Source organism: Cebus imitator, unplaced genomic scaffold (assembly GCF_001604975.1).
Source record: "Cebus imitator isolate Cc_AM_T3 unplaced genomic scaffold, Cebus_imitator-1.0 Scaffold515, whole genome shotgun sequence".
NCBI classification, from domain to species: Eukaryota; Metazoa; Chordata; class Mammalia; order Primates; family Cebidae; genus Cebus; species Cebus imitator.
Window position 1 is genome coordinate 786424 of NW_016107830.1, and position 20939 is coordinate 807362.

A 20939-nucleotide genomic window follows, 5' to 3' on the forward strand; every position below is an offset into this window, starting at 1 on the left:
AAAAAAAAATTAGCTGGGCATGGTGGCACATGCCTGTAGTCCCAGCTACTCAGGAGGCTGAGGCAGGAAAATTGCTTGAACCCAGGAGGCGGAGGTTGCGGTGAGCCGAGATCGCGCCATTGCACTCCAGCCTGGGTAACGAGCGAAACTCCGCCCCCCCCCCAAAAAAATGATTAATATTAGTAACAGTATTAACTAATATTAGTAACAATAATAACTTTGCAACTAGGGAAGCAATGATAATAATGTAACTGAGCAAATACAACCAGCCTGCCTCTTACCTTAGGAGCATTCCTTGGTAATCTGGCAATGGCAAAACCAGATTCTACTGTGGCTCAAGTAACAAGAGACTTGTCATTTCTGAAGCAAAGTGCACACACTGTATTTTATATATAATAGTCTAATTCTTAATAACTATGACTAACATGCATAATCTTTTTTTCACGCCCCACTACAACCACATGGGCAATATGAAAGGAAGGAATGCGTCTTTTATCTCTAGATTCCTGGTGCTTAGCACAGTATTGTGGAACAGAGCAGGTATCCAATAATTTTTCTGTTGAAGAGTTGTTGAATAAGGTAGTCAGGGAAGATGCTATTATTTCCACTGGATAAGTAAGGAAGATGGATTTGAGAAATGCTGACTAGCTGGAAGGCTCACCACAATAAATGACAGAACTAGGCCCCAGATCAGCTGACATTTTCTGTTACACAAGCCCACTGTATAACAAAGGGTGGCGATATTACAATAGCTCGAAAGCTAACCTGTTTAACTCCAATTGTGCCAGATCCAGAAAGGCTGAGCCCATAAAGTCATCCTGTAGTCCAAAATCATAGTCAAATACCTGAAAGCCAAAGAGAAAAAGCACTGTTAAAACTATTTTCAATATAAGCTTTAAGTGATAATGTCTTGGTCATAAAATGTAGGTTGTCTATGTCATCAAAAGCATACTCATATTTGTTTTTTAAAATAATTGTTTTTGTACTTTGGAATATTACAGTCTCACAAAACACTCAAAGAAAATTACATTTATTACTTAATATTACTGATTGATTATATCAAGTAGAACTTTAAGGCAGATGTAACAAAATCGAATAAAATATAGTAAATCTTCAAAAATGTGGGAAAAAGTATAAAATTCAACAAGTATGTCTTTCATATTGGGCTATGGTTGATGAGAATATGATTCTAATATCTTCATAGTTTTTAGCCCATTAAAGATACATTCTGTGATATAGGACAGTGCCACTTTAAGCATACAAACAAGTAAAAAGATACTATGATTGAAGTACTTTATAAAATTATATTAAGGTTAAGTTAAAATAAGGTTTTATTACAATCACTGGGGGATAATACTAATGTAACTAACAACAAAAAAAAAAAAAGAAAGAGATAATGCATTTCTTCCTTTTGTCAATAATCTCTATCCAGTATCTTCGCAGTGTCTTGTGCGGTTCTTATTCATTCTATGGTGGGTATGACAGACAGTGTCTCTGACCTCTTGGATTCTACATGGAGGGTCTGAGATGATGGCCAATAAATACCTAAATAGATATATACAGTTCAGTTATAAGTACTATGAAACAAATGTCTAAGAGGTGTGTGGAGAGCTGCTATTTTAGATGGGGAGTCCAGGAAGTCCTCTCTGAGAACATATGTTTGTGTAGACACCCAAATAATGGGAAGGAGTACACTACACTAGTATGAGCGAGGGCACTCCAGCTGAAGGACATGGCAAGCCCAGGGAAGGACCGACGTGCTTCACCTATCAGTTGTGATCAGCAAGAAACCAGTGTGGTTGAAACAAATGGAGAGAGATGCAGAATGGAAAGAGGCTGGAGGGATCGCTCAGAGCTGGATTAGTTAGGGCCCTTGCCAAAGGATGCTAAGTAAATGGGAACTGGCTATCTTCCATCCATCTATTAATTTTCTCACTCATTCAATCCCTCAGCCAGTATTGACTAAGTACTTATTATATGCCAGGCAAATGGTAGGCACTGAGTAAACGGTGGTAAGCAAAACTGCCATTCTCAATGCTTACAGTTTAGTGAGCGAGACAGCTGTTAAACTAGGATGAGTAGGTGATACGCAGTTACTAATACTGACTGTTTGTTTTAGACAGAGTTTTGCTCTTGTTGCCCATGCTGGAGTGCAATGGCATGATCTCGGCTCACTGCAACCTCTGCTTCCCGGGTTCAAGCAATTCTCCTGCCTCAGCCTCCCGAAGTAGCTGGGACTACAGGTGCGCACCACCACGCCCAGCTAATTTTTGTATTTTTAGTAGAGATGGGATTTCACCATGTTGACCGGGATGGTCTCATCTCCTGACCTCATGACCTGCCCGCCTCGGCCTCCCAAAGTTCTGGGATTACAGGTGTAAGCCACCTCGCTCGGTCTGATTAAGTGTGTTTTAAAGAAGAGAGAATGAAAAGACAGTAAGGAAGCAAGTGAGGAAGATGAGCGAAAGTCTTTAAGATTTAAAAAAATAAAATGCTACCAGAAGGAATTTAGAGCTGTCACTTGCTGACCTTTTCAGATAGAAAATATTTGTATTGAACATTGGAGTAATTGAACATACACAGATAAATATGCTCTTGAATGGATGACCCAGGTCTTTGGATGTTCCAGGACATGGGAATCTATGAAGCTGAATCAATAGCCCAGCACTCCTATACTCAATTCTTGGCACAACAGTTACAAAGCTCAAAGCAGAGGAAATGTAGGCACAGCAGCCCTGAATCAGTTGTTGCTTTTTTTTCTGTAGTACAGGTGTACTTCAATTTAAGAAAACTTAATATGTAAAAAATTGATATTTAAATAAAAAGATAAATACTTTGCATTACAAAAGGATTCTTAGATTTGAAGAGTCACATGGGGATTTATTTAAGTAATACGCTTCCCTAATGCCTTTTAAATTATTCAATTTGCAGTCATTTGATTTACATACAACCTTTGATGAGTACATTTATTGTAGAAAGCTCAGCACTCCTGCAATAAATATTCTGCTTGATCAATTACACTTCCGAGCTTTAGTCATCCGCTCAATGGTATAGCACATGCGTGTATTGCACAGCTTCTGCAACTGACGTCTCAGTATTTGTAAGTGGCTACAGCAGTGTATTTTACAACATTAAATTTACACCAAAACATTGGAGAAATTTCTCTCATGAAATCTCATCTAATCATATCACCCTTAGGCTCAAAATCTTGGGGGAGAAAATAGGTGGCATATAATCAATGAGATCACCTGAGGTTCACCCACACATATAAGGTAGAGAGCTGAGAATCCAGTGAATCTATTAGTGCAGAGAGCCCAACTGGGTGATTCAACATCCAACGTCTTTTCACTCTCATAGTGAGAGTCTTTCCTATTATCCTAGTGCTAGATGTCTACTTTAGTTCTCAATTCCTATTAATCTGCAAAGGCATAAACATGGGAAGAAATGGAAACACTAGAATCCATGCATTAATGAAATTATTAGCTATGCTACTTGGTTCCAAGCTCTACACACTATTTATATGTCAGAGGGAGCATCGCTCCAGGTGAGCTTCAGAAATACAGAGCATATGAGAGATATAAAATAGGAAAAGCTACTCCCACCGCAGTAACAACAAGCATAGTTTAATGTTTTTTTCAATATTTTTACTAGGAACAACCCAGTTAACAAGGTATTGTTGTTTCTATTTTTCAGATAATGAATCCAAAGCTGAAAAAAATACATATTCTTTACCCCAAATCCTAGGTCTAGGAAGACACAAGATTCAAATCTTGTTGTATTGAGTGTCATAAACAGAGTGTGTTTAAATCCCACAAATATGTCTTAGGCACCCACTGTAAGAGAAGCACTGAGAATTAAAACATGAATGATTTAGATGAGATCCTTGCTTTCAAGGAGCCTTCACACCATTAGTTGGAAACATTAGGTGACCGGTAGAAGTTGCCTGGGACTTGGGATCTTCTGCATTCTCAAGTGAGTTTAGAACAATAAATACTTTATTTTAAACAAAAAATTCATCTTATTGTTTACTAAAAATCCATTGGGAAGCGTATCAGCTAAAATGCTTTTGTTTTTGTTTTTAATAGAAAACACAATTCAACTGGCTTCAGTTTCTAGCTTAAATGACTGAAGAAATATCTATAGGTAATTATGATTTCTGGGAAGTTTTACTTTGGCAGCTCAAATGATTCATGCATTTATTAATTTATTTATTTGAAAAAGATTTGGTGAGCACCCACAATGTTCCAGGTACTGTTCTAGGCACTTGAAATATAGCAGTGATCAAAACAGTCAGTCTTTGATTTCTTGGAGCTTACATATGGGGTGGGGAGAGACAGACAATAAAGAAATACATATGCTAAGTAGTAGTGATAAGTGCTAAGGAGAAAAATATTTCAGAGTACTGGAGTGATGGGAACTACTATGTATATATGATGTTCAGAAAGGACAACGAGAGTGGGAGGTATTTCCCCACGATGGGAGAAGTGTGTTTCATAATGAGGGAATAGGAAAGTGCATTCCATGATGGGGGAAGTGTCTTCTGCACGGAGGGTATAGGAAGTGGAAAGGTACTGAGGAGGCCGGCTGGGGGCCAGTGTGGCTGGAAAGTAGAAAGCAAGAGAAGAGTGCTGGAGTATTAGTTCAGGCTTAGGCCATGGTGCCTGCCATCATATTTTAAAATCTGGAAGAAGGATCCAGAGAGGAGACGGAGAAGGACCAGAACTGAGTGTGTTCCAGTATCCTGAAAACATACTCAAGAAAATATGTTAAGATGGAGGGAGGAGTTAACTGTATCAAAGGTAAATGATGTAGCTTAATCCCATTTCTGCCTCTCCAGTTCTCATCAATGCTTTCCTGTCCAGAGTGGCGTGCTTCTTCATTCACGTCTAGCGGGGAAGCATGAGATGCTTTGTCCGAACATTTCCAGTAAAGTACTAAATCCACTTCAGATGGACCAGCTCATATCACATGCCTATTTATCGGCCAAAGATATGGAAGTGGCTTAATGGCTAGCATAGGTTCCCTTTATTTTTAAAGGCAATGACAAAGTCAGTGTCCATGGAACCCTATGGATCTTCAAAGAGAAAAATTGGGAGCCCATAGAAAAAGGAAAAAGGGATATACATTGGGAAAATCCTCAACCTAATATCCCTAACAGAGAACCAAAACTAGGGTTCTTTATGATGGCTCCAGATGCCATCATCACTTGCCTCTCTACAGCTAAAGCTACTTGACACCCACCTATAGCTCAGTCCTGGTCTTGGCTTTAGGAAAACTTGATAGGAATCAGGGAGACTTCCAGGACTTCTAATTCAAGGCTCTTTGTCTCAGCATCAAGTTATCCTTGCCAAAGGATCTGCAACTTGTAGATGGACATCCTTGATGCTAGCCTATGTGTTAGTTTTTGAATCTCACTCAGGTCTTGCTTTGACCACCTGCTTGGACATTCCCATAAATCCATATGAGGCATCCTTCTCCCCCAGTGAAGTGATTGCATGGAGAAACATCTCTTTCTTATGTTATTCACTCTTAACACTGTTTTCTTCTTGCCTCCATTATATAGTTGTGTGGCTGAGTAATATGTCTGTGTCCTAGGAAACTTGTACCTAAGCTAGACGGAACAGCCCTGTTTGTTTCTTCAACCTCTGTCTTCACTTTGTTTTGAACTTTATTTCTGATTTATTACCCTATTTCCAGTATCTCTGGAATCTGCTTTTGTTGCCTTGGAATTTTGCTTTCCTGGTCTCTGTCTGCAAACTGAAAATAGCCCTATCTCCTCCCTGTGATATGCTACTCTGACCTTGCCCAGTCCTTGGGCTCTACCTTGACACAAAGCAATATTGTTAACATCCCCACAGGATTTTCTCCAGCCCCAGTACTGGGGAAATGGACAATGGTTGTATGGATAATATGGCTTTCCCATGTTTATCTATCATTTCCTATTGCAGTTCACTGTCTGTGCCTAATTATGTTCTGAATTATGACAGTGAGCATCCAATCGGCACTCATTCAGTTATATGACATCACTCCTTAGGATTTTTCTATTGCATTCCCTGCATGGTAATGCCTATGACTGAATTAGCAATAATATACTTGTAACCTCATTTTTCTACTTCCCACAGAATATATGATTATATCCAATTTCAAAATAATCTAAAAATATTGTAGGGTTGTGTACTAATTATACAAATATGATGTATAATTGGTATAATATAGATATAATATATAATAATATATATTACATATATAATAATATATATATTTTTTGAGACAGCATCATACTCTGTCACCCAGGCTAGACTACAGTGACATGATCATGGCTGTCACTACAGCCTTAAACTACTGGGCTTAAGAAATCCTCCAGCCTCAGCCTCCCAAGAGCTGGACCACAGGTGCATGCCGCTATGTCTGGCTTTTTAAAAAAGAAATTCCTAGAGACAGAGTCGCCCTAGGTTGCTCCAGCTGGTCTTGAACCTCCTGGTTCAATCGATCCTCCCACCTCAGCTTCCCAAAGTGCTGCGATTATAGGCATGAGACACTAATAATATTTTAAACCATATTAGAGCTTCTTTAAAGGCCTAACCCATCTCATGAGGTCATATAATATGATCTAAGATATAAGATCCTACTTAGCAACAGTGTCCAAACTGTCTTAGACTAACATAAGACAGTTTCAGACTAACCATAACACTATAAAATAATAATTAAAGCTGAAAAGTCATAGAAGTGACATTGTAAAACAAATAAACAAAAAGAAAACCTAACTATGACCTTTGCAGTTAGTCATGTTTAGTGGAAACCAGAAGCCATCTTACTTAACTGCTAGGTAGCCATAAGCTAACCCTTAATCTCCAAGTCTCATGTACCTATACAAAAGAGATGAAAACAGTTATTTGTAGGGTTATGGTGAGGGTTACATGAGATGACATTGGACTAGTATTTAGCACAGTTCTCAGTCAATGGTAGTAACTATTATTAAGATGAAGATGTGATTGTAGATTTCATTTTCCCGAGGTGCAATAACTTCATATGTTCTTTGCCTACAAACCAAAAGCAAGTATAGTCATGCTTTTTTGTTTGTTTTGTTTCATTGCTGATTATATTTTGGTCCAAAATAGTGGAAATTCTTGATTCATGCATTTAGGAAGTGTTTTTGAAACATGTAAGACAAAACATCTGAAATAATACGAACATCTTACTATGGAATACTTTGGTTCGGGTGCTCTGAGGTTTATGGCTGGAAACATATTTCCATTCCAGCTACTCAATTGTTTCCATTTAAATGTCCAGAAAAGTGGCTCCCTACCTGTGCCTCAGAATAACCTATTGAGGTGTATTATAATATTGAAGCTTGGACTCTACTTCAGAGGTCCTGAATCAGAGTCTTCACAAGTGAAACTTGGGCCTGTAGATTTTCCAAACCTTTCTGAATAACTCTGGTGTACAACCAGGGATGAGAATCATTGGTATATGACATTTTTCAAGGGCCCTTATAAACTACCGAGAAATAATTTTACACATGACAGTAATGTGGTCCTTAACTTAAACAGAGCTTAAAGTAACATTTTCAACTTTAACTCTTAAGCTTGGATAGAAAAGACTTATTTAATGACTGTCCAATTTGTTAAAATGACCATCTTAGAAACAGCCACGTGTTCTAATTTATCAGAATGTTTCTACTTTTTAGAAAAGTGCTCCCAATTAATACTCAGATCTCCAACTCATGATTAGAAATGTATTTACATAAATACATTCCCATTTATGTTACTTTTATCTCTTCTACTGTAATTCTGGTGTTCACTGCGAACCTGGGGTAATAGTGTCAGTGACATAACAATGGAGACTCTGAATTCAACTGAAATGGGTGTAAAATTTATCCTATTATCTAAGATGTATGTTGGAGCATCACTGTGAATACAGGGTAGACTAAAGTGGCTCCTGTCTCAATTAAAAGCACTGCATTTTAACTCCCAGCTTCTGCTCTTACCTTATTATATATAGATTTTATAGCTCATCCCCCCAAGCCTCATTCTCATCTGCACAGAATATGCCCTTTTCATTAAAATTAAAAGTTACATAAATACCAACCAATTGCAAAGAATATTTTTATTTTGTACAGTTTTAAAAAATGACAACTCCAAGATTTTTTTTAAATAATGTTTTTACTAGAAATGGTACAAGCACTTCAACTTTAATGTGCTTTTACAAACTTGGCTCAGAACAGAATTTTGTGTTCCTTGGTAATTTTTACATTAATAGAAATCAGATTACAGGGTACTGATGGACTCCTTTTTCCTCTAACTGCAGATGGGAGGGTTGTATACTTAATGTTTCTAATTACCTAGATGCATTTTCATATTCTCAGTTACTACAGAATTGGTTAGTCCCTAAGAAATCTTTTGGGCAAGATTAATCATCTGTTATGGAGGATGTGGGCATCATATCAGAACTGAATAAAACACACAGGCCTGAACAGAGCCAATAAAAATGATGCAATTTTTATGAAACTCTAGTCACTTAAAATATTATTTCCACCAATGTACTTTATTTGAGTCTTCCCCCAAGACTAGAAAAAAAAAGAAACATAAAAAATGGAAAAAATAAAGTAAAAAGTTAGAGATTTTCTTCCAAAAAAAAGCCCTAGGCATTTTACTGAAAATTAAAATCACCTGAAAAAAATAGGAAAGCATTTAAAAAGTATAAAGTATCACATATAATAAAGTATCATCATTTTATATGTGTACTCAGAGATTTGTATGATTTCTATTTAACTTAATTATCTTTCTCAAATAGAAATGTAAAAAGTGACAATGTAAAAGTTAGTAAAATTATAAAAACATTTAAAAGTGACTGTGTATCCTCTTCTCTGTGGTAGAAGTTAAATGGTGGCTACATAATCTTATACAATGAAAGTTCAAAGTGATTTGAAAAAAACCTGACAACCTTTGGGCTTTCTTTCTTAGCTTCTTTAATGATAGTGTGTCATTAACCAAGCCTTCTGACCTGCATACAGCATTACTGTCTTCATTTACAGTATATGTACATTTACAGTATATGTATGTGTACTATATAGACTGTAAATATATATAGTATATGTATATGCACACATGTACATATCTACATATATACTTTTTATATATACACATACATATACATATATATGTATATTCTTGGTCTCAAGTGAAAACAATTTTTGCCACAATTTGAAAGTTTTTGTATAAATTTAAGGAGTGTTAGTACAATTGTGTTACATGTATAGATTGTGCATAGTGGTCAAGTCAGGGTTTTCAGAATATCCATCATCTGAATAACATACGCTGTGTCCATTAAGGAATTTTTCATCTAGTCCCTCACTACCCCTCATCCTTCCAAATCTCCAGGGTCTGTCATTCCACTCTCTATGTCCATGTGTACACATTACGTAGCTTCTGCTTATAAAGTGAGAACACACCATTCTTTTCTAAGTACTTTAGTTTTTTGTTTATTTCTTTTTGAGCCTAGTAAGATATTCCTTTTGAAAAATGCATTTTGACATTTGGATTTCTACATAAGTGAACACGTATTCTTGAGCACAAAATAGCAAAAGCACCCGACCAATATCTAATATAATTTTGGAAAGTTCATTTGTAACACTTTCAAAGACTGGACAGCCACATGGTTCTTTCACAGAGTAATATCCCACTAATGAAAGATAGATCCAAAGCAGAAGCAATTCAAGATAAACTTCTTTCCTCTCATGATTTTTCACTTCAGCAGCATTAATGAAATTCAACAGCCTGTTGCTGTCCTTACTAACACCTGTTTCTTTCCTGACCATTTTCTTTGTAACTGCAGTTGCTCTAACTCATGTCTCCTGATCCCCCACCTCCCCACCCCAGAAGTAATACTTCCTTCACAGCCCACCTGTCTTTTCTTTATTCCATTTTCATTGCCTATCTCAGCTCTTTATTACAAAGATAATTCTTTTTTTTTTTTTTCTCATGTGGATATTTCTTTCTCTCTAGAAGTAAGGAGCAGGGGAGAAACATCTCTCATCATAAAGGTCTTCCCTTTTGTGGGAGAAGGGTTGGCTATGAACATTCTTAAATTAACAATTATTGTGCCATCCCATATTATATAGCTAAAGACCGTTCAATAATGCTATTTAAGGGCAGCGCAGTGGCTCATATCTGTAATCCCAGCACTTTGGGAGGCTGAGGCGGGTAGATCACTTGAGTCAGGAGTTCAAGACCAGCCTCACCAACATGGTGAAATGCCGTCTCTACTAAAAATACAAAAATTAACCAGGCATGGTATTGGGCACCTGTAACCCCAGCTACTGAGGAGGCTGAGGCCAGAGAATGGCTTGAACCCTTGGAGGCTGCAGTGAGGCCGAGATTATGCCACTGCACTCCAGCCTGGGCAACAGAGTGAGACTTAGTCTCAAAAAGAAAAAAAATGCTATTTAATTGATTTTCAAATAGAGACAATTTTAATGCAAGTTTGTGTCTATTTTCCCCATAATGACTTATAGAAAATTATTAACTGTATACTTAGGAGATTTTCTTTTCAACCCTCTTATAAACTATCCTCTTATAATTTCAGTAACATCTTGATTATTTCTTTTTCCTTTCTGTGGAGGAAAGAAACAGCTAGAGGTAGTACAATGATGATTTAAGGAGAAGCAGCATGCCTAGTGATTGCTGAAAAATGAGATTTCTGGCTCATGTGTCAGTAATGACAACTTAGGAAAAAGGGCGGGATATGTGCTGTTGTGGTAAAAGTAGAAAAAGGTCTGGTCACTGAATGAACGGTCAGAATCTAGGAGCAAAAAAGAATATAAATATCTAGAGATAAGAAATTTAAAAAAGCCTAGCCTGAAAGTAAAACAAGGAATAGGGCTCAGAATAGGAATTAGGTTGTAACTCAAGTTCTTCTCTTTCTTTTAATTACATAAAATGAGAGGAAAGACTCTGCCCTCACCTGCCAGTTGTGGCAATCTAATAGAGACAGAAATTTTTCTCCCCATCACCTTCACCCTTCTCATCTTCCAAGTAAAACATCTTGCTTGCAACCAAAAATGGCCGATCTTAAATAACACAAATTTTTGGCGGGGGGATGGAGTCTCACACTGCAGTAGCACAATCTTGGCTCACTGCAACCTCCATCTCCCAGGTTCAAGCAACTCTCCTTGCCTCAGCCTCCCAAGTAGCTTGGATTACAGGTGCCCACCATCACACTCAAATTTTTGTTTTGTAGTTTTAGTGGAGACAGGGTTTCACTATGTTGGCCAGAAAGACCAGGTTCTGTATAAGCTCTCCTTTCTGCTAGCTTATATGGAAACTTATTTTCATATACTCCCAAAGTGCACTAAATCAGTTGGCAGCACCAAGCACGAGGGGTATACTTCATAATCCTTCTAAATGACTGGCAAGAGAACTGTCCTGGAGAAAAATGCTCCCACCAGCTCCTCCTTCCCTCTATCTCATTTCTATCATATTATCAATAGATTGGTGGTGAATAGCAGAACGCATCTCTGGTGAAAACTCTCAACAGACAAAGAAACATGATAAAATCCAACTGACAGAGATTTCCATATCAGTTTCTGTCAGAAAAAAAAAAAAAAACAAATAAATGGCTCACCTTTATATACAATGGCTCCCTAAGATGATCAACCAGAATGCAGGCTTTTTCTTCCCATACAGGGTTGAGGTTCTTGTGTATTATCTTACTTCTAAAAACTTCCTTTCTTCCGATTTTAAACTTCACATATGGATCACTTGTCCCTATTAAATAGATACAGATAGATTTATGTTAATCATGCCTTGGTATGAAAGCAAGAGAACCACTCATCAAAGCATCAAAAAGTATTTAAAGGAAAAAAACTTAAATGAAAATTATCCGTGGAAAAATAACAGTTAAGTGTTTTTTAATGAATTTTTAATTATATATTGAAGTGATAATAAATAATAACTATTATTGTTATTTTATCTTCTGATCTTAATCCTGTAACCTTGTCCTGGTATTTAAAAACAGTCTATTCCGGAAAGCCCACTAGTGGGCATCTACCCAAAGGAAAAGAAATTATCTTATCAAAAAGACACCTGCACTCATGTTTATCTCTGCACTTTTCACAATAGCAAAGTCATGGAATCAACAGACTATTGGTTTAAAATGTGATATATATATATTTTATGTAATATATATGTGCCATGGAATACTACTTAGCCATAAAAAAGAAAGAATGTATTTTCCAGTAACATGGATGGAACTATAGGCCATTACCCTAAGTGAAATAACTCAGAGACAGAAAGTCAAAAGCCACATGTTCTCTCCTGTAAGTGGGAGCTAAACAATGAGTATACATGAAGGTACAGAATGGAAAAATAGACACTGCTAAAAGGTAGGAGGACGGGAGGGGGTGAAGAATGAAATACCACCTATTTGGTACAATGTATATGACTTGAGTGATGGGTATTCCAAAAGCCCAGAATTTACCACTATGTAATACATCCATGTAACACAACTGCGCTTGTCTCCCTAAATCTATTTTTTAAAACCCCTCTCTATTGCATGTTGAATGTGTAAATTTAATTAGTTATAAATTGTAGAGATTAATCTGAGATTTCTCTTGATATCATCTGGTCAACTATAAAAAGATGTTTAATAAACCTTGCTGCTTAAATTAGTATTAAAAGTGTATATATGCTGTAAAATTTTATACTAGCTAGCTATCCTAAATATGTGCGCCCAATACAGGAGCACCCAGATTCAAAGCAAGTTCTTAGAGACCTACAAAGAGACTTAGACTCCCATACAATAATAGTGGGAAACTTTAACACCCCACTGTCAATATTAGACAGATCAAGGAGACAAAATTAACAAGGATATTCAGGACTTGAACTCAGCTCTGGACCAAGCAGACCTAATAGACATCTACAGAACTTTCCACCTCAAATCATCAGAATATACGTTCTTCTTAGCACCACACAGCACTTATTCTAAAATTGACATGACTGGAAGTAAAACACTCCTCAGCAAATGCAAAGGATGGAAATCATAACAAATAGTGTTGGAATTCACTTGGGGTGGCTGGCAAAATATTAGGGAAATATTAGAGAAAGTTAGAAGATTATAGTCTCAAACCTTTTGGAAGGCCAAAAGGTTTTAATGGAACAGGCTGAAGGCAGCCAGTTCATTACGTTAGATTTTTAAGTCATAGGGTAAAAGATTAGGATAATAAAAGCTTCCCCAGTTAAGTCTGTTTACCCCACATTCCTTTGTCCCTACTCTAATTTGTTTGCTCATGTAAACTTTGTCCTGGATGGTCCTCTCAGGGAAAGGTCAAAGGGAAATTACCCATTAATGGCATTTACTCTGGGCCCCCCCAATCAAAACCTTTTATCATTCATAAAACCACTCTTTTAACCAAGTTAATTATCCATGAGCATGTTAACTTAAAACATCTGTTATTAAATTTATACTAAATAAATGTGAGGAGATACAAGGAGTCGTGGTCAGTTAGCTGCAATCGCCCTCTGAAAGCAGTTGACATCCATCCCTAGCCAACTCGAAATCACTGTGCTGGGTATGAGAGTACATTCATTCATCCGTCGTTGAGTCAGGGTCTGCAGGACAGACCTCTGCAGGTAGTGATCAATGTCTCAGATGGTGACCCTGACATGATACTCACCACAGCTGGCACCTGAACAGGGACATTGACATGACCGATGCCACAGCTGGTACCCCAGTGTGAGGAAACCCAACCAAAATAATGTCACAGCAGGCAACCAAACGTGAAACAAAACAAGGTAATCATCACTGTGAAGAAAGAACAGCGGACCCACCGAAAAATGAAAGTGCAGAGGGACTGTGCAATCAGGTCAAGAAGTCAGTAAGTCATTGGTACCTACTGGGAATTACCAAGTTTGGAGAGGCATTGTTTCAGGCTAGGGATTCATCATGGGGTAGCAGTAATCAGTGCAACAAAAACAGTATCAGGCCCAATTGAAGGAATTAATTCAAACTGCTGCTTCCCAAAGCCCGTGGTTCCCAGCAAATAGCATGCTGGAAGTAAAGCTCGGGGAATAAGTGGGGAGAAATCATGCACAAAGGCATCCAATGAGGAAGAAAAAGGAAAAAGAAACGCTACAGCTATAGATCCTTGTCTTAAGCAAACAGCATTACAAAAGGAACTTTTATGTCCGGTAATTAATAATCAGCAAGGCGACCAGGTGTATGTTTATAAAAAGATAAGAAAAAAGGCTTAGAGGCAGAAACTGCCCAACTTAGCAGATAGTGGGCAGAGGAAGAGGCTCCAGCAGAAAAGCTCCGCCCAAGCGGCAGCTACCACGGTGGAGGTAGGGGGTGAGGTGGGGGGTGGGGTGGGGGGTGGGGTGGGGGGGAGTGAGCAGTAAGCAAAAGGAATGGCTCGGCAGCAGGGAAGCAAGCACCGCAAAAAAGCTCGCAAAACCACAGCCAGCAAATGCTCCCAAAAACTCAGCCTGCGAGGAGGAGACGATCCAAGCCCAGGGCATCCCAGTTAGCCTGCAAGGGAGGGGCGGGAGGCATGGGCAGAAAGGTCCATCCAGCCACCGACCTTTGCTGCACATAGAACGCAGTGCAAGCAAAGAGCAGCACCTGGCAGGGCACAGCACAGCTGCCATCCCAGGACCCGCGCTGTTTCGCTCTGGCTCCACAGATGTCCCACAGTAAAATTTCATGTATTCTTTGTATACAAGCAACATCCCAAATTGTAATTCTCTGCTAAAATTTAAGTAAAATTTAAGGATTTGTAAGACCTTTTTCTAATATTAGCCACTGTTTTTATTCCAATGCTACCCTTATTGTGGCTCTTTTAAAATCCAACTTAAGTAAAATGGTAACCTCTGAAAGGAGAAAAATTACAGAAGGCCTATGAATAAGTTGAAAAGCAATTAAAAGCTAAGCATGTAAAACCACACTATACCTTTTAAAAGATAACTTTAAACCAAATTAAATCATATTTGTTGAATTAAGAAGTAAAAATGTTGTGCCCATTTCTCAGAAAGTGAAAGACATTTGTATGTAAGTGTAGTAAAAACGTATGCATGCAACGCTGATTTGAGACAGTCTTTGCTCCGCTAGCCACTGTTTTCAGAACTGTTTGCCAGTTTAAAGTCCATAAACTTAGCCTAAAAACTCAATGGCAAGATTTAAGCTATTCTGCCTGTGGCCTTATGCACATGGTTAAAGTATATTATGTAAGTCTCTGCTTCTAGCGATATTTTCAGATTTCCTTTTAAACTTCATTGTTACCAACTTCAGCTTGCCATCTTAAATTATACAGTCAATTGCTAAGTTATAATCCTGATATCATCAAAATTCCTTTAGAGCAATTTAAAGCGATATTGCACTCCTCCATACCTAATGTTTTAACACTGTTTACTAATAGATCAGGTAAACAAAAAAAGGCTGCAATCTAGTAGAGACCACATAATTCAATCACCCAATCAAAGTTTACTAGCAGTCAGAGAGCTAAAATTAAAGCCGTGACACCAGCCTTAAATACGTTTCCCACTCAGCCCATAAATATAGTAAGTGACTTGGCTTACTCAGTTTATCCACTACAAAATCTTGAAACAGCTTTAATCAAGTCTAATCTGAAGCCCGCAGCTCACTGCCTAGCCCATTAGCTTATGGCAGTAAACAAGCAAGCTTAAAAGTAATAACATCACTGCTTAACCAAAACAGACAGAAACAGAAAGATTAAAAAGAGAAATAAAAAGAAAGAAGTAAAAAAATAATAATAAAAGAAACAGAGATCAGAGAAAAATACAAATAGTGAGATTAAGAAAATAAAGTGTAAAGAAAAGAGAGAGGCAGGGAAAGAGAGAGAAAAACAAGGAGGCAAAGAGGGAAAGAGAGGCACAGAAAGCAGGACAAAGGAGATAAAGTAGAAAGTAGAGAAAGAAATATTTGGAAAGTTACAATTCAGCTTCCTCAGAAGAAAAAATTCAGAAGGTTAAGCAAATCCTGCTTCATTGTTTATTCTTTCACTCTGCCTGCAGCCTGCATCTGCTATACTCTACTGGGCTCATATATTAGACCCACCTTTCTTTTGCCCTGTCACCTGCGCAGGACACCCCCTTCCCAGACTATAGTAACATGACTGCTTGGCTAGAAGGGATAGATTTACCCGCAGTGAGGTTCTCTCAATAATGGCACACATTGGACTAAGGTGTCAGATAACACTACATATCACTCCACTATCCTCCCACTGTGTGTAAGTTATAAAAGTCCTAGACCTTCCTGTGTACTGGCCCAAAAACAATTATGGCTACATCATAGCAAAGGAGATAGCTTAATATTTTTAGTGGCAGGTAGCCTCAAACTAGGCAATATAACCCGTACCACTTTTCCAAACATTCCCGGGAAAGTAATGGATTTCACTTTAACTGGAGGTCTGTCACAGTAAACACACCTGTAGCCTTGAGTTAGGCAATTATAAAATCTTAGACTGGGGCCCCACGGCAGATTGCAAAGCAGCCTTACTAATATTTTCATTCATTATAGCATTAATCACAGTTTCATAGCTATATCTCATTCTCCTATAATTTGGGCAGATGGAGAGATAGGATATCCCAGACCCTAAGTAATGTCCATGCCACCCCAAGACACCTTATGACACCTAGGACATCTCAGCACCTCTCTTAATACCTGGTATGGGACATATCATAATTCCAGTCACAACTATATTATAACCTTTATTCATAATTACACTGATCAGTGCCTGATTTGCACTACCCATCCATATGTTTTCCTAATGGGAACTAACATTTCCATTACACCACAAGACTCAACATTTGTGACACAGGTGCAGGGACAAGCTTGGTTTGCCTCATGTATCACTAATCACAATATATCTAATTTAAAGATCACTAGCATCATGGTATTAAGGAGACAATCTGAAGCATCCCACCAGTCAATTTAACAAAATAGTCTCTCAGACCACAGCGCAATCAAATTAGAATTCAGGATTAAGAAATTCACTCAAAACCATACAATTACGTAGAAACTGAACAACCTGCTCCTGAATGACTACTGAATAAATAACAAAATTAAGGCAGAAATCAAGGAGTTCTTTGAAACCAATGAGAACAAAGACAAAGTACCAGAATCTCTGGGACACAGATAAAGCAGTGTTTAGAGGGAAATTTATAGCACTAACTGCTCACAGGAGAAAGCAGGAAAGATCTAAAATCGATACCCTAACATCACAATTAAAAGAACTAGAGAAGGAAGAGCAGAAAAAATCAAAAGCTAGCGGAAGACAAGAAATAACTAAGATCAGAGCAGAACTAAAGAAGAGAACAATATGAAAAACCCTTCAAAAAAATCAATGAATCCAGGAACTGGTTTTTTGAAAAGATTAGCAAAATACATAGACTATTAGCCAGACTAATAAAAAATAAAACAGAGAAGAATCAAACAGACACAATAAAAATGATAAAGGCAATATTACCACTGATCCCACAGAAATACAAACTACCATCAGAGAATACTATAAACTACTCTACACAAATAAACTAAAAAATTTAGAAGAAATGGACAAATTCCTGAACACATACACCCTCCCAAGACTAAATCAGGAAGAAGTTGAATCCCTGAATAGATCAATAACAACTTCTAAAATTGAGGCAGTAATTAATAGCCTACCAACCAAAAAAAGCCCAGGACCAGATGGATTCACCACTGAATTCTACCAGAGGCACAGAAAGGAGCTGGTACCACTCCTTCTAAAACTATTCTAAACAATAGAAAAAGAGGAACTCCTCCCTAATGCATTTTATGAGGCCAGCATCATCCTGATACGAAAACCTGGCAGAGACACAACAAAAAAAGAAAATTTCAGTCAATATCCCTAATGAACATTGATGCAAAAATCCTCAATAAAATGCTGGCAAACCAAATCCAGCAGCACATTAAAAAGCTTATCCACCACGGTCAAGTTGGCTTCATCCCTGGGATGCAAGCTGGTTCAACATACACAAATCAATAAATGTAATCCATCACATAAACAGAACCAATGAGTAAAACCACATCATTATCTCAATAGATGCAGAAAAGGCCTTTGATAAAATTCAACACTCCTTCATGCTAAAAACACTCAATAAACTAGGTATTGGTGGATTATATCTCAAAATAATAAGAGCCATTTATGACAAACCCACAGCCAATATCATACTGAAAGGGCAAAAGCTAGAAGCATTCTTTTTGAAAACTGGCACAAGACAAGGATTCCCTCTCTTACCACTTTTCTTCGCCACATAGTATTGGAAGTTCTGGCCAGGGCAATCAGGCAAGAGAAAGAAGTAAAGCGTATTCAAATAGGAAGAGAAGAAGTCAAATTATCTCTGTTTGCAGATGACATGATTGTATATTTAGAAAACCCCATTGTCTCGGCCCCAAAACTCCTTAAGCTGATAAGCAACTTCAACAAAGTCTCAGGATACAAAATCAATGTGCAAAAATCACAATCATTCCTATACGCCAATAATAAACAAACAAAGAGCCAAATCATGAGTGAACTCCCATTCACACTAGCTACAAAAAGAGTAAAATACCTAGGAATACAATATACAAGGGATGTCAAGGACTTCTTCAAGGAGAATGACAGACCACTGTTCAAGGAAATAAGAGAAATCACAAAAAAAACGGAAAAACATTCCATATTCATGGATAGGAAGAAGCAATATTGTGAAAATGGCCATACTGTCCAAAGTAATTTTAGATTCAATGCTATTCCCATCAAGCTACCACTGACTTTCTCCCCAGAACTAGAAAAAACTACTTTAAATTTCATATGAAATCAAAAAAGTGCACAGACAGTATAGCCAAGACAATCCTAAGCAAAAGAACAAAGCTAGAGGCATCACGCTACCTGACTTCAAACGATACTACAAGTCCACAGTAATCAAAACAACAGGGTACTGGTACCAAAACGGATATATTGACAGATGGAACAGACCAGAGGCCTCAGAAACAACACAACAAGTCTACAAGCATCTGATCCTTGACAAACCTGGCAAAAACAAGCAATGGGAAAAGGATTCCCTATTTAATAAGTGGTGTTGGGAAAACTGGCTAGCCATATGCAGAAAACAGAAAGTGGACCACTTCCTTATACCTCATATAAAAATTAACTCAATAGAGATTAAAGATTTGAATGTAAGACCTAAAACCATAAAAACCCTAGAAGAAAACCTAGGCAATACCATTCAGGGCATAGGCATGGGCAAAGACTTCATGACTAAAACACCAAAAGCAATGGCAAACAAAAGCCAAAACTGACAAATGCAATCTAATTAAATTAAAGAGCTTCTGCACAGCAAAAGAAACTATCATCAGAGTGAACAAGCAACCTACAGAATGGGAGAACATTTTTGCAATCTATCCATCTGACAAAGGGCTAACATCCAGAATCTACAAAAAGCTTAAACAAATTTATGAGAAACAAACAAAACGACCCCATCAAAATGTGGGTGAAGAATATGAACATACACTTTTGAAAAGAAGACATTTATGTGGCCAGCAAACGTATGAGAAAAGCTCATCACTGGTCATTATAGAAATGCAAATCAAAATCACATTGAGATAACATCTCACATCACTTAGAATGGCGATCTTAAAGTCAGGAAACAACAGATGCTGGAGAGGATGTGGAGAAAGAGGAATGCTTTTACACTGTTGGTGGGAGTGTAAATTAGTTCAACCATTGTGGAAGACAGTGTGGTGATTCCTCAAGGATCTAGAACCAGAAATACCATTTGACCCATCAATCATATTACTGGGTATATATCCAAAGGATTATAAATCATTCTACTATAAAGACACATGCACATGTATGCTCAGTGCAGCACTGTTGATAATAGCAAAGGCCTGGAACCAACCCAAATGCCCATCAATGACAGACTGGATAAAGAAAATGTGGCACATATACACCATGAAATACTATGCAGCCATAAAAATGGATGAGTTCATGTCCTTTGCAGGGACATGGATGAAGCTAGAAACCATCATTCTCAGCAAACTTACACAGGAACAGGAAATCAAACACTGCTTTTCCTCACTCATAAGTGGGAGTTGAACAATGAGAACACATGGGTACAATGCTTGTCCTTTCTGGAGAACCCAGCAACAAGGCAATGTTTTTGAAGCAGAGACCAGGCCCTCATTGAACAGCAAACCTGCTGGTGCTTTGATCTTGGACTTCCAGCTTCCAGAACTATGAGAATTTTGTAACTGTGTATTTCTAGATTACTAAGTCTCAAGTATTTTGTCATATCAGCACAAACAGATTAAGACAATCCTGACTTTGAGTTAGAAAAAGCATATATTATTAATATCACTCTATATTGCAGTTGACGAACGATCTGGGATTCTGTGTGACTTGTCAAAAATATTGTAAGAATTAAGCTAATAAGTGACAAGAATGGAGGGCAAATTTAGACTTTCAGACTCCAAGTCCAATGTTTCTTCTATTCAGCAATGTAGGAAACTCAGACACCCATATTTTTTTTAAAACTCTAAAACAGCGGTATATAACTACTGTGTAAAAGTCTTAAGCAATTGTTTCAATACTACATGTAATACTAACATTGAGAAGTATTTCTTCTGGTTTATAGAACTCTCATACTTCTGTTACCACTATCTCAGTAAGCCTACCATTGCTCCATTTTATAGATGAGAAAAACAATAAAGGTTAATAACTTACTCCAAGTCACATAGTTAACAAGGATGTGTCAGAGCCCAGACTCAATCTCAAATCTGAGGGCCTGCTCAGCTAGTGCTTTATCTTGCACATCAACACAAAGCATTCTCCCATTTTGGAGTGTTGTTAGATGGTCTATTTCTTTGTTCTCCCCAAAACCAGGAATAATCCTTTTACGAAAAAGCAATCTCATAAAATCTGGCCTTAT

At 37.7% G+C, this 20939-nt stretch overlaps 1 protein-coding gene across 6 annotated transcripts in view; it reads right to left on the bottom strand.

Moving 5' to 3' along the window:
• Positions 1-20939, bottom strand: part of MCTP1 (multiple C2 and transmembrane domain containing 1) — a 571324-nt gene that overhangs the window by 246993 nt on the left and 303392 nt on the right. For all 6 annotated transcript variants that reach the window (XM_017514095.2, XM_017514096.2, XM_017514093.2 and 3 more), the window contains exons 3-4: positions 11623-11765; positions 766-845 (exon numbers count right to left, since the gene is read on the bottom strand). In XM_017514095.2, the coding sequence (XP_017369584.1) occupies positions 766-845; positions 11623-11765 (223 nt within the window). The remainder of the gene's footprint in view (positions 1-765; positions 846-11622; positions 11766-20939) is intronic.